The 12368-nt window shown below is 52.2% G+C and overlaps 1 protein-coding gene across 1 annotated transcript; it reads left to right on the forward strand.

Moving 5' to 3' along the window:
- Positions 1 to 276: 276 nt before the first annotated feature.
- Positions 277 to 11635, forward strand: STC2 (stanniocalcin 2). Its single transcript, XM_047072881.1, has 4 exons — positions 277 to 427; positions 2515 to 2657; positions 5187 to 5398; positions 10479 to 11635. The coding sequence occupies exons 1-4, from the start codon at positions 277 to 279 to the stop codon at positions 10879 to 10881; spliced, it is 909 nt and encodes a 302-aa protein (XP_046928837.1). The 3' UTR covers positions 10882 to 11635.
- The last annotated feature ends 733 nt before the right edge of the window (positions 11636 to 12368 follow it).

The following is a 12368-nucleotide window of genomic DNA, read 5'->3' on the forward strand; positions in this document are numbered from 1 at the left end:
CATTCAAGTGACACCAGAGCTTCCAGGGATATTTGAGGCACCATCCCTGCCATTGCCGGGCACTCGCGGCGCCGCTAACGGCCTGGTCACATGCTCTCCAGAGAGCTACGGGAGGGCGCTGGGTAACCTCTATCCGAGCCGCGGCCGCGAGGAGGAGGGAAAAGGCGAGCAAGGAGGAAGAGTGGGAGGAGGAGGGGAAGCGGCCAAGGAGGAGGAAGAGGCGGAGGGGAGCACAAAGAATCCAGGTCTCCGGGAGGGAGGTTTATACCAAGAACCATGTGTGCCGAGCGGCTGGGCCAGTTCGTGACCCTGGCTTTGGTATTGGCCACCTTCGACCCGGCGCGGGGGACCGACGCCACCAACCCGCCGGAGGGTCCCCAAGACAGGGGCTCCCAGCAGAAAGGCCGCCTGTCCCTGCAGAACACAGGTAAGTGCGAGCGCCCCCGAGGCGGAGAGCTGCGGGGAGACAACACCGCGCACCCACGCAGCGCACCCCGGGCGCTTTGCTGGTTAGTGAGCGCCCACCTAGGGCAGCGCAAACTCTTGGGGTGGCGCGGGACATGCAAAGGAAAGCGCGAGGCGAGGCGAGACTCGGTCCGCGCCCGGCTCCGCGCGCCGGGAATCCGCACGTGCTGGCAGGGTGATGAAATGGCTGGGGCAGGACTTGTTGCTGTCCTCCCCGGGGTCGAGGGTAAAAGAGGCAGCATCTGACCAGGCCACTGCCGGCCCCGGAGTCTCCGTTCCGGCGAGAGCTCCCTGTTCCATCCGGGCCGCCCCTCGGTTGGCACCGAGGGTCCCCGGAGCCGGCCTGCGCCCCGCACCCGGGGAACTCTTCCGAGCCGGCTGGCCGCGACGGGACCACTCCCCACCCCCACCCCCTCCTCAAAAGATGCCCGACACCCGAGAACTTTGTAGGCCAGACCGATTACATTGCGAACTTTCCCCTTGGGGGCAATGCTTTACGGGGAGGGGTGAGGGGAGGTGGCTCAAAGCGTACCTCTGAGGTGCTGCCGCCTTCTCCCGCTCCAGGGCAGGTCAGCAGGCGAAGAAATGGTGACACGGCCCGAACTGTGCGCCGCCGCTGCTCAGCCGGCTCTCAGCTCACCCGCATGCTGCCGAGCAGAGCCAGGCGTGCAGGGCACGGGGCTGGCCCTTTTCCCAGCTCCTGAGAGAGAAAGAAAATCTGCCTGCAGCTCCTTCGCTCGGCGCACCGCCCCCCCCCCACCTTTATGTGGGGGCCTGAAACCCAGCTACAGCGTGCGTGCGCTCACCGCACGAGCAAGAATGCACGAGTGCCCATTAGGGACGCCCGCAGCGAGTGAATCGCAGCCCCGCGCGCTCCTGCCCGGCGCGCCGGGGCCGCGCGTGGGATCATCCGGGAGTCTCCCACCTCCACGCGCGAGCGCCCGCACCCCCCGCCGGCACGGGGTTCACCCTAGGACCCGCGCCCACCCTCCCCCCTCTCCGGTGCTTTCCCTGAGAACTGAACGTGATTCTCGGTAGTTGGTGACCTCAACAAATACACGCCCCTCATTCTCTCGGTAGATTTAATCTGAATGCGGATTATCTACTCCGACCCCGCCCTTCTTCCAAAATATACTTTTCTGATGTAATTTTGTGGTTGGCTTAAATCAGTGAATTGGGTAGGGGGGAGGGACGGAAGAGAGGCTTTTACGTGCGGCAGCCTGACAGTTAACTCCCTCAGTCTCTCCTTTTGGAGAGATGAATTAGGGCCACGTTCTGCGAAGGAGGGCGGCAAACTCCCCGGTCGCGGGAATTCTAGGCGATTAAGTGATATCTCACACCGGATCTCTATTTAAAAGGAGCCTCTAACTGCGACGTTTGCGTTTCTGCAGGCTAGCCCCCATCTGACTCGATTCCTGAGCCTTCTCGCAACCGCAGCTTCCCTAGCCTGGTATTTTTAATGCTGATGGTTTGGAGGCGCTGCCTTAATAGGAATTTTGTTTTGATTTTTAGGTGTTGAATCATAAAGCTGAATTGAAACTGCTCTTTGGACGCTGGCATTTGGGGGTCAGGAAGGAAATGGCTGTGATTTAACAGCAGCAGCTTCAAGTTCCAAGTAGAGAAGGGTATTTCATTGATGAAGTACAGAAGGAAGAGAGCAAGCTAATCATTTAAAATCTTATTTTTGTGTGTGGGTTTAGGAAGCTGAAATATCTTCTGCTTTCAAACTAAGTATTTCCACAAATACTTTAAGAAGATGGAAAGGATGAAAAGTGGAGTGCTCAGACCTAACTTCTGATTGTGATTTTTGTAACGTAGGTTTGGCTAATTTTTTACAGATACAGTATTTACAAGTAGTGACATTTCCATAAGTAGATTAAATGATGAAATTTTCTTGCCCTGGCTTTTTAGATCCCAAAATAGTCATTTCTAACTTTATCTTCTTAAATTTTCTTTTAGTCATTACTAACTTTTCTTTCAGCCGACCTCTCTGCATTCCCCAGCACGGCTGAGAATTTTGTATACATTTGTATGTAATTCTCATTTTAGCGGAAATCCAGCACTGTTTGGTCAACGCTGGCGATGTGGGGTGTGGTGTGTTTGAATGTTTCGAGAACAACTCTTGTGAGATTCGAGGCTTACATGGGATTTGCATGACTTTTCTGCACAACGCTGGAAAATTTGATGCCCAGGTAAAAACCACATAGAGCACAAAATGTTTTAGGTTGGCATCACATGATTGAAATGTTCATTGGAAGGACTTGTGAACAGATTTCCGTGGCTGATCTTCGTGGTGTGTTTTAACGTTTGCAAGAGACATTCTTGGTGCACAGCAGGATGCCAGTCTCTCCCCAGTCCACTCATGGGACTCTTCTCTCCTGAACTGTGGCGGGGGGGGGGGGGGGGGGGGTGGCGAAACCCTTCTCCACTCTTAAGCTGTGTCTACACAGGCAGAGCGGGACGGAGAGCAAGTTGAACAATCATCTAAGTATTCTTAACAGAGAGCACAAAAGTCACAACAAATAATAAACATCTTGTAAGGGGACGCACTATGTCTGGCCTCCCAGAACTCGGTCTGCAAGGCCCATCACATTAGAAACAGGAGGTTCGGGGAGGGAAGGGCAGCGACTCCAATTATGCATTCCAAGACTTGTTCTCACCTTCTCAGAAAGAATAAACGGGACACGAACTTTGTAGAAACTCATCATCTCCAATGGGTGTGTGAGCAGGCAACATGGATAATTTGGGGCCTCCAGAATAACAGACTTATTCTTCCTAAGTAGCAGACCCTCCTCTCCTAACCTGAAAACCCTGAATGAGCTCTAGTCTACAGAGTCCTCTAATAAGGCCTAATGCAATCCAGCTACCCCAGAACCCCCAGGGTAGAAAACAAAGCCTAATTGCTGCTCAGGGTAGGGCAAGAACCCAACAAGCCATCTTATGGTCCCAGTGCTGACAATCCAGATACATTTCAGGTGGCAGATGGCCTTGGGCTCACCTTCTTCACGTTCTCCCCAACCCGTATATGCACTCTGAAGCTCCCCACCCCCCACCCCCGTTGCTCTCTATCATCAACTTCCTCTCCCACTGCATTGGAGAGTGGGAGACAATGTTTGGATGAGGCCAACAGTTTAGGTGTGATTTATGAATGTCACCAGTCATCATCTACTGACATCCTGTAGAGAGCCTGACAAAGCAATGCCTGGGAACCAGAAAGGGATGCGACGGGCCTGGCAACCTACCCTACAGAGGATGTGGGGTGGCAGGAGGGGAAACAGAAGCCAGGGAAGGAAAGAGTAGAACGTTTGAACTCCTCGAGGCTCCCTAATAAAGGATCCCTTCTGGATTAACTGGAATTAGGAAACGTAATAGGAAATCCGGAGGAAAGATGTGTACCGAAGGGCAATCCCACAGGATGTTGGGGAAGAATACCCAGACAGATTGCCGCAGCCCTCAGACAAATTAATCTTCCTTTTTCTCTCAACCAACAGGAGTTATGTTCTCAAGTGTGGAGCATCCCTTTCAAGCTGGTTCTCAGCATGTAACTACTTCATAGACCGGCACACCCTACCCTCCATCCTATTTGGCTCCCACTGGAAAGTCAGAGCAAAAAGGGCCTCAGGGAGGTAGCTCTTCAGTGATGAGCCACTGTCTGTAGCCATTTCAGTTGCTTCTAAAGGAAGAACTGAAATAAACGTGCTGGCTGGCTTCCCGCTTCCAACCTAACCCCGTTTACTTTCTCAACTCAGTTACTTTCAGGCCTGGCTAAAAACAGAGGGGTGACCTCTCCAACGACAGCTTGTTTCTATAGTGATGGGGGAATGGGGATCCCTAGGTAGGCATCCCAGAATGCCTCCCTGCCCTGAGAGGTTGATAAGGGACCTAACGCCCCAGCTTGCCTCCACACCCCCAACAGCTGTCTCCTTTCTAGGATAAGAACAATCTAATGGGGTTGCCAGGAAAGAGAACTGTGGGCCAGATGTATGCCTGGCTGCCTTAGCCACTCAGAGGCAGGGAGTGTGGGGGAGGGGCTGTCAGTTGGGCAGTTCAGACTCCAGATGCTGCCAGGCAATGTGCCAGGCGGGCCTTTTAGAGGCAATAATCCTAACAGTTTAAAGGAGTCGAATCATTTTCAAAAAGGAAAAGAATGCTCCTCCTTAAAGGATAGGAGGAGACAAGGGTATGGGTTGGTGGCGGTGGGAGGCGCTGAGACAGGAAAAGGAGGCACAGATAGCACCCAATCTTGATGTCATTCGTGGAACAGGAGGAAAGGCAGTGATGTGAGACTGGGATGAGCAGACACCTTCTACTTGGGGAAAACTCTTGCTGGGAGCTCTGGATTTGCATCTGGCCAAACTCCCCTTGTGTTCCAGAAAGGTTACCACCAAGCCGCCAACACTGAGCTGCCTTGAGGACAGATGGCCACGGCAGCCCCGGGACAAGGGAAACTAGGCGAGCAGCTGGGGAGGAAGGAGGCAGATTTGTTAAGTCTCCCGGTGACATCCTTCTTGGCCAAATGCCGGAGGTATCGTGTCACTCGAGACATACCTCCCGATGCAGCGTCAGCCCGTCACCTGCGCGGACGTCAGCGGGAGGCAGGGCCTTAAGGTTCAGTTGTCACAAAGACCCCGTGTAAGCCCAAGAAGGGCGGACGTCTAAGCTTATAACGAGGACTTGTCTTTTCTGCCCCACTCTGTCTTCTCTGTCCTCTCTGTTCCCAGGGCAAGTCATTTATCAAAGAGGCCTTGAAGTGCAAGGCCCATGCTCTGCGGCACAGATTCGGCTGCATAAGCCGGAAGTGCCCAGCCATTAAGGAAATGGTGTTCCAGTTACAACGGGAGTGCTACCTCAAACACGATCTGTGCTCTGCCGCCCAGGAGAACACCCGAGTCATGGTGGAGATGATTCACTTCAAGGACTTGCTGCTGCACGAGTGAGTGCCGCCCCCACGGGGGCCATGGGGAGAAGGGGCCCGCTCCACTGGCTGGTGTTAGAGGCGTTCCAAGGGGCTTGTTGCTGGAGGCCGAACTCCCGTCAGACGGGAAAGGTTGCGCTGTACCTCAGAAAGCTGCACTGACTCCCCTGGGAGTCCCTTTCCTGCTGGCCTTCAGGAAAAGCGAAAGAACTTTCCACCATTGGCTTCACAAACATAAGCAACGGCAACAGAAAACATTTTACTAAGCATGAAATGTGTAGGATTCAGAAATACGGCTTCGCCTTCCCCTCAGCCCAGATCCCAACAGTTGTGAATACTCCAAGTAGCCATGAAAGTGCCCCTGAGCACTCGTAACAGTTGTTGGCCGTTTACTGAGTGCCAGGCATTGTGCTCAGGTGTTCACACGCCCCTCTTCCTGGATCCTCACAGAAGCTCTGCGAGCTAGGCGTCATTCTCCTCTCCATTTTATAGATGAGAAAACGGACTCACTGAGGCGAAGGTCACACAGACAATGAGAGGCAAAGGCAGGCAGTCCCGCTCCACAATCTTACATGCCAAAAGCTGACAGCAATAGCTTTTTTTTTTTCCCCCTGCCTCCGTAGCCCTCTTTCCTTCAAAGGTCCATTTCACCTTCCCTAACACATGAATGCTCTCCCAGAGGAAACTTTCACAAGACCACTGTCAAAAACTTACCAGCTAAACACCTTTAGGCCAGAGTGGGTAAATATGAGCTCACCTATTTAAAGACTTGCAATGTAGTAATAACCCCAGGACATCTTAGTCCTTAAAATATATATATATATATATATATATACACACACACACACACACACACACACACATATCCCATCGATGGGATCCTAAACTTTGCAAAGTGATAAAGCATGTGGTACACAGTTGCTCCTGACATGAAGCATGGGACGGTGGCTTACGATGGCTCCTGCCTCAGCAACTTAGGGCACCGCTGGTCTCTATCTGTACAATTTTATGAAATCTTGCTCCTTCGTTGGTGCCATGGCCTTCCCCAAGCCATGTCACTAAGCAGACTGCTCCCCACCCGACCCACACCACTTGGGTCACAGAGGCCAACCATCGCCCGTCACTTTCCATCAGGTTATGAGGCTGTAGGTATCTTGCAACACCCCTGCTGCGAATTATAAGATTCGCCGTGAATCTCTGCAGGCAGCTCTTGCCAGGAGCAAAATGATGCTGCCTTTTCCTTAGTCACACTAACGTCCACTAAAATATCTATCATTCTTCCAAATACCTGTAAGGAAACAAAGCAACAACAGCTTCTACAACAATAACAATAATGATAATAGCTATCATTTTGTGAGTGGGCCAGGCCCCTGGCCAGGGGCTTTACCTGGACTGTCTCATGCACCTTTCCCAACAGGGCTGGAAGATAGAGACTACTATCCCCATTTAATAGAGGAGGAAAGGGAAACTAAGAGATTAAAGATCCTGCTCTGAGGTTTGATCCCTACTTGCCAGCTTGGGAACTGGCAATATATATGACTAAAGCTGATTATCAGGAATAGACCTCAAACCTCCTTGCTCCTGACCTTCTCTGTCCCCATTAGACCTGCTAAAGGCTCACTGGCCCCCAGATGTAGCAGAGGTTTCTCCCTTTTCCCAAATACACCCCATTTCACAAAGAGAGCACTGTGAAATTCCCTTCTTTCGAGTTGCCTCTGGAAGAGGCAAATGTCCCATGGCTGAGAGAGTCCTGAAGCTCCTTTGTCCTCAGTCCACTGTCATCCACTATAGATAGTTTGTTTGGCCTCAAGAATGGATGATGCGCACTAGTTTATAAGTCAATAATATATTCCTGGAGTGCAAGGAGACTTTGCCTTTTTCAAGATTGGAGAAAAATCTTCTTTGGGAAAACTGAAGGTTTCGGAGGGGGTTTTTGTTTGTTTTTTGGTGTTTTGTTTTGTTTTGTTTTGTTTTTTGTTCCCCCCTAGAATTTAAGAAGAAGGAAAGCCCTGTGGCTTTCCTGGTGCCTCCTCCATGGAAATATAGCCTATGGGGGCATGAGATTTTTTACTTCCGAAGGACTCCTTGGTCATTTAGAATGAACACATAGCCCCCCACCCCAGCCCACTCTGGGAATGCAGGTGGCTCACCCTGTAAGTGAGCCCGGGCCTCTTTTGAGAACACTCACTGTGCCTGCACACAAGTCCTCTTCCCTCTTGCTAAGCCAGGACCTCCAAAAGGGGGTCTCACCTAACCCCAACTCCCCACAGACCCCCCCCCCCCACTACCTGTCCTTCCGAAGCCATGACTATGCACTGCATCAACTTGAACTTCAGGCTGAATTGACTGAGTTGTGCTTTAACTATCTTAACCGATTTGGGCACAAAGGATCCTGTCAGTCCCCAATTATCAAGAAGACCATTTAAGAACGTGTGGCATTGGTCACAGATAACAAAATGAGAACTGAATTTGCTTTTCATTTTAGAGAAGAGGAAATCACAGTCACTCCAGAATCCACATCACCCCCATTCCTCAACCCAACCCCCATCCACCCCAAAACACTCATGTTTGGTTGAAGTGGCTCCCTTCAAGCTCTCTGCTTCCCTCTGTTCCTCTCACCCCTTCCCGCCCCACTTTCTCCATATCAACTGCCTTGGCTACCACACGCCCTGTCACTGGGTGCTGGCAGCCTCCGGGCACATCCCCCTCCAAGTATTTTTTAAAATCCTTTAGCCTTGCTGACACCCAGTTCAGAAAGCTGGGCTTTGTCATTAGACACGGGCTGAGTTTGCAGCCTGAGAAGGCACCACGCCAGCTCGAAACACGGCTTAGATTAACACACACCCCTCCCCATGGCTCACAGCTTTCTCCTCGGGAGAGGGTGCCAAGGGCAGGAGAGAGTGTGGGCTAGTCCAGCCTTCTCGGATCCGCCTTGGGGTTCTGAGAGCTCATCTGGCAGGCAGACTGCCCTGGCAAAGGAGGCCAGGAGGCAGCCTATACATCCCCAAGAGAGCCCTCCCCTTACCCTGGGGCAAGAAACTCAGAGAGCGCTAGGCTAGTCCCAAAAAAGAGAGAGTCTCAGCCCCTACAATTTGCTCATCCAGCCCCAGAGGGTGGCAGGTGCAATCAGGTGCTAAAATCCTGATGCTGTGGTAGCAGATACATTCCATGACCTTGAGCTCCCTCAGGCAATCAGTTGCTAGTTGTCAAAAGATGGAAGGAAACAAACATGCATTGAACATTTCTTCTGTGTTGCCCCCTCCCCTCCTCTGTTAGCCCGAGGAGTGTTATCGCTGTCCTTGTCACCGTTAGGGGCCTGCCTTAGAGAGTTTAAGCACCCTGTCCATCAGCCATGCACAGACTCTCTGACTCCAAAGGCATCAAGTAGGCCTTAAAAGGCAGCTTGATCTCTATCAGCCAGAACATTCCTCTTCTCTGCTCTCAGCCCAGCTCTAGGCCTTCCCAGCCCAGAAGCTTCCAAAAACTACTTTCTCCTCTCCCCCCGTCGCCCCCCCCCACCAGCCATCTCCATTTTTACATCTATGACATGAGGACAGTTCAATCAACTACAACTTGAGGACTAATTCATAAAAATGGCAGTAAACTACTTCACAAGTCCTAAAACACAATCTGCTCTTCGTGCCTAGCAGCAACTGTCAGCTTGCAAAGAAAAGATGATGTGAGCTAAAATGCAGCCACCCAGGTGGCCCAGGCTCACAGAGGGAAAAAAGTCTTGCCCCTTCTTATAAATGATCTCCCGTTCCAGAGTGATTTTCCTGCCCTGGGTGATGGCCCAGAGCTGCACAATGCTCATGGTCAGATATACCCAGAAATACTGCTAGCCAAGGACTGCTTGAGAATGCTAGTTAGCCACATGAAACACTCCATACCCGCCTCGGGGATTCTAAAAGGCCAGTGAGGTGTAAGAAAGGTTCAGTGAGTGGGCCATGAGAGCCCATTGCTGGGGCCGCCTCTTACCAGATAAGCCCATAAAAGCAGACACACCATGTCCGCCTTCGGCACACAACTCCCACCCCATGTTGGCATGATGCGGCCGTTCTTCCTCCAGCACTTTTCCTAAAGAACAACCCAGGGCAGCTGGATGGCCTGAGCAATGCTCTCCCCTCCAGAACCGAGTGTGTTTATCTCACAGACGGCTGGCGCTCATTCCAACACACAGGCACCTTGCAGCCAGCCCTCACCTCGAGTTCCAGGCAAGCCGAGGTGGGAAGAGTAGAGATGCTTGGATAGCCACTCCCCTTCCTCAACCTTTACTACCAGGAAAGGGAAGATCCCAGGGTGGCCGTCTGCCTCCCACCCTTCTCCACCGATCTCAGACTCTTCCAGGTACAGATGGAATTGCATCCAGTACCTTCCAAAAACACCCTTCTTCATCATGAGCCTAAACCAGGGGCAGACACAGACATGGGAGATTGGCTTCTTGGGAGTCTCACTTAAGGCTTAAGGCTTACCCAGGAGAGTGGCACCAAGTGCAAAGCCAGCCGGCCCCACCTGACACCATGCTGCAAGAGGGCGATGGGGAGCTCCCCAGCCCCAATTTTGATGGCTTCTCCTCCCCTGCCAAAAAAGAGTCCTCGGTTTGGTATTTCAGACCCTTCACCATTTGCCTAAGTATTATTCCACTGGCCCCCAAGACACTTCACTGCTCCTCCTGCTAAAAAGCAGACCCTAAGCATGACCTGTGCTCCTTTTCAACATTCACACAGCCGCCCTACCTGGCATTCTCACCCACCTTCCCCAGAGGCTCTTCCTTTTATTGTAGGCACCTGTAAATTGCCACTGGCCCTTTTCCTGATGGTAGGCCCTGTCACCAGCCTCTCTCTCTCCAATGCCTGGCGTGGAGCCTGGTACGTAATGGCCACCTAGTAAATGGTAGTTGGAGGCCAGCACTCCAGAGGATATGTATAAACGCTGGAGGCCATTCCAGAAAGCATTTTCACCAAATGAAACCCAAGCCAGGCATTGGCTGTATCTCTCTTGCCTGTGTCACCGCTGCCCTCTGTGGCCCATTCGGGACTGGTTCCATTCTCGGTCTCTCTCTCTCTCTCTCTCTCTCTCTCCTGCTTTCAATCTCTAGACCCTACGTGGACCTGGTGAACCTACTGCTGACCTGTGGGGAGGAGGTGAAGGAGGCCATCACCCACAGCGTTCAGGCTCAATGTGAGCAGAACTGGGGAAGCCTGTGCTCCATCTTGAGTTTCTGCACCTCAGCCATCCAGAGGCCTCCCACGGTGCCCCCTGAGCGCCAGCTCCAGGTGGACAGAGCCAAGCTCTCTAGGGCCCACCACGGAGACACAGATCACCACCTCTCGGAAGCCAGTAGTCGGGAGACGGGCCGAGGTGTCAAGGGTGAGCGAGGTAGCAAAAGCCACCCAAACGCTCATGCCCGGGGCAGAGCAGCCGGCCACGGGGGCCAGGGAACTTCTGGAAGCAGCGAGTGGGAGGAGGAACAGTCTGAATACTCCGATATCCGGAGGTGAAACGAAAGGCTTGGCCGGGAAATCTTTCCTCCATGCCGTCCATTTTCTTCTCTATGGACATTCCAGAACATTTGCCATTAAAGAGGGGGGATGTCACACGCAGGATTTGGTGGGGATTGCGGACTTGATGAAGGCGTGTGCTAGCGGAACGAACAGGTGAGGCGGAGACGGCCTGGGCAGCGGCGAGGTCTCGGCTGTGCCCGGTGGGTTCCACACTTGCACATCCTGAAGTGAGCGTGCCTCGCAGCCTCCTTGCAACTTTGTCTTCTTTCCAACCGTGGAGCCACTGGGCGGCGGCCTGCGGTTTGCTCTGCTGTGGGGGAGGTGGGCCAGGGAAGGGCAGGGGTCGGCAGGCCCACCAGCTAGACCTCGCACTTGGTGCTGGGCCCCGGCCCGCATCTTCCGGTGCTGTCTTGGCAGAGGGCGGCTGGATTCGGATGCCGGGGTGAATGTAAAAATCGAGCTGGGAGTCAGAAGGGTGGAGAGGAGACAGGGCCGTGTGGGTGCTTGGTGCCGAACGGAAATTCCGTTTCTTGCATGGGACCTTGAGGTTTAGAGCTGCTTGGGACGGGGAGGGCAAGGGTTCTACGTGTAAGTTCTGAGCCATTGTTCTGTCTGGGGGACCATGTCCGAGGGAGTGGCCCCTGTGTGTTTGTATATTAACCACTGCTTCAAATCTCTATTTCACTTTTTTATTTATCCAGTTACATCTACATACCTGTCGTCTAAATAAATGGCTTTCAAACAAAGCAACTGGGTCATTAAAACCAACTCAAAGGAAAAAGAAATACAGCCCATCTTTGGGGGCTGCATTTTTTTTTTTCTTTTGAGTGATATTTTAAAAGGAATCAAAGAACGGTGTACCTGTACATCTAACTGCCTGGCGTGGGCTTCTAGCCACTTAGGGCAAACCACACACCCGGAGGAAAATGCACACACGAGGAGTACATCTGACAGATTTTCTTTACCATTTTGTTACCTCTCCTTGACCCTCAGCCAAGATCGATAAAGCCCTGTACCCGATGCCATGAGGCCAAGTTGGAAACGTGGCTTCTGGGTTTAGAGCATGGAAAGGGGGAGAAGAGAACCAGATGACTGTGATTTCCAGCGAGAAATGCTGAGCTTTTTTACATAAATGGAGGAGACCGCCAGGAAGCACTGAGAGACAGGATTTTCCAGATCCGGACTGGAAATTTAGCAATGAAGAAAAGAGTCCGAGTGGACAAAAGAAAGAGCAGAGGGACAGAAGTAAAATTCCAAGGCAAGGAGGGAGAGGATTATAATAAAGGGTCAGCGCTGGGGTTCTTGTGATTGTTCAAAATGTTCCATAGATAGGCCCTTTCTTTCCCACTGGGTTATCACATTAAAGCTTATCCTTTCTTGCAGCCAGTACTCAAATAGAAGGCCAGTATTACAAAGAATAGACGGGTGTTCTGGGCCAGCTCCTTCTAGAGCAACGGTCAGCAAACTCTTTCTGTAAAAGTCCA

Source organism: Lynx rufus, unplaced genomic scaffold, assembly GCF_022079265.1.
Source record: "Lynx rufus isolate CCGP_SWC_20201006 ecotype Redwood Valley unplaced genomic scaffold, mLynRuf1.p SCAF_1, whole genome shotgun sequence".
Taxonomy (NCBI): Eukaryota; Metazoa; Chordata; class Mammalia; order Carnivora; family Felidae; genus Lynx; species Lynx rufus.

Bases quoted from the DNA above. Each gene is read 5' to 3' on its own strand.
- STC2 (XM_047072881.1), top strand. From the start codon at position 277: ATGTGTGCCGAGCGGCTGGGCCAGTTCGTGACCCTGGCTTTGGTATTG. The intron at 428-2,514 runs GTAAGTGCGAGC...TTCTCATTTTAG, and splicing joins CCTGTCCCTGCAGAACACAG to CGGAAATCCAGCACTGTTTG. The intron at 5,399-10,478 runs GTGAGTGCCGCC...TTCAATCTCTAG, and splicing joins AAGGACTTGCTGCTGCACGA to ACCCTACGTGGACCTGGTGA.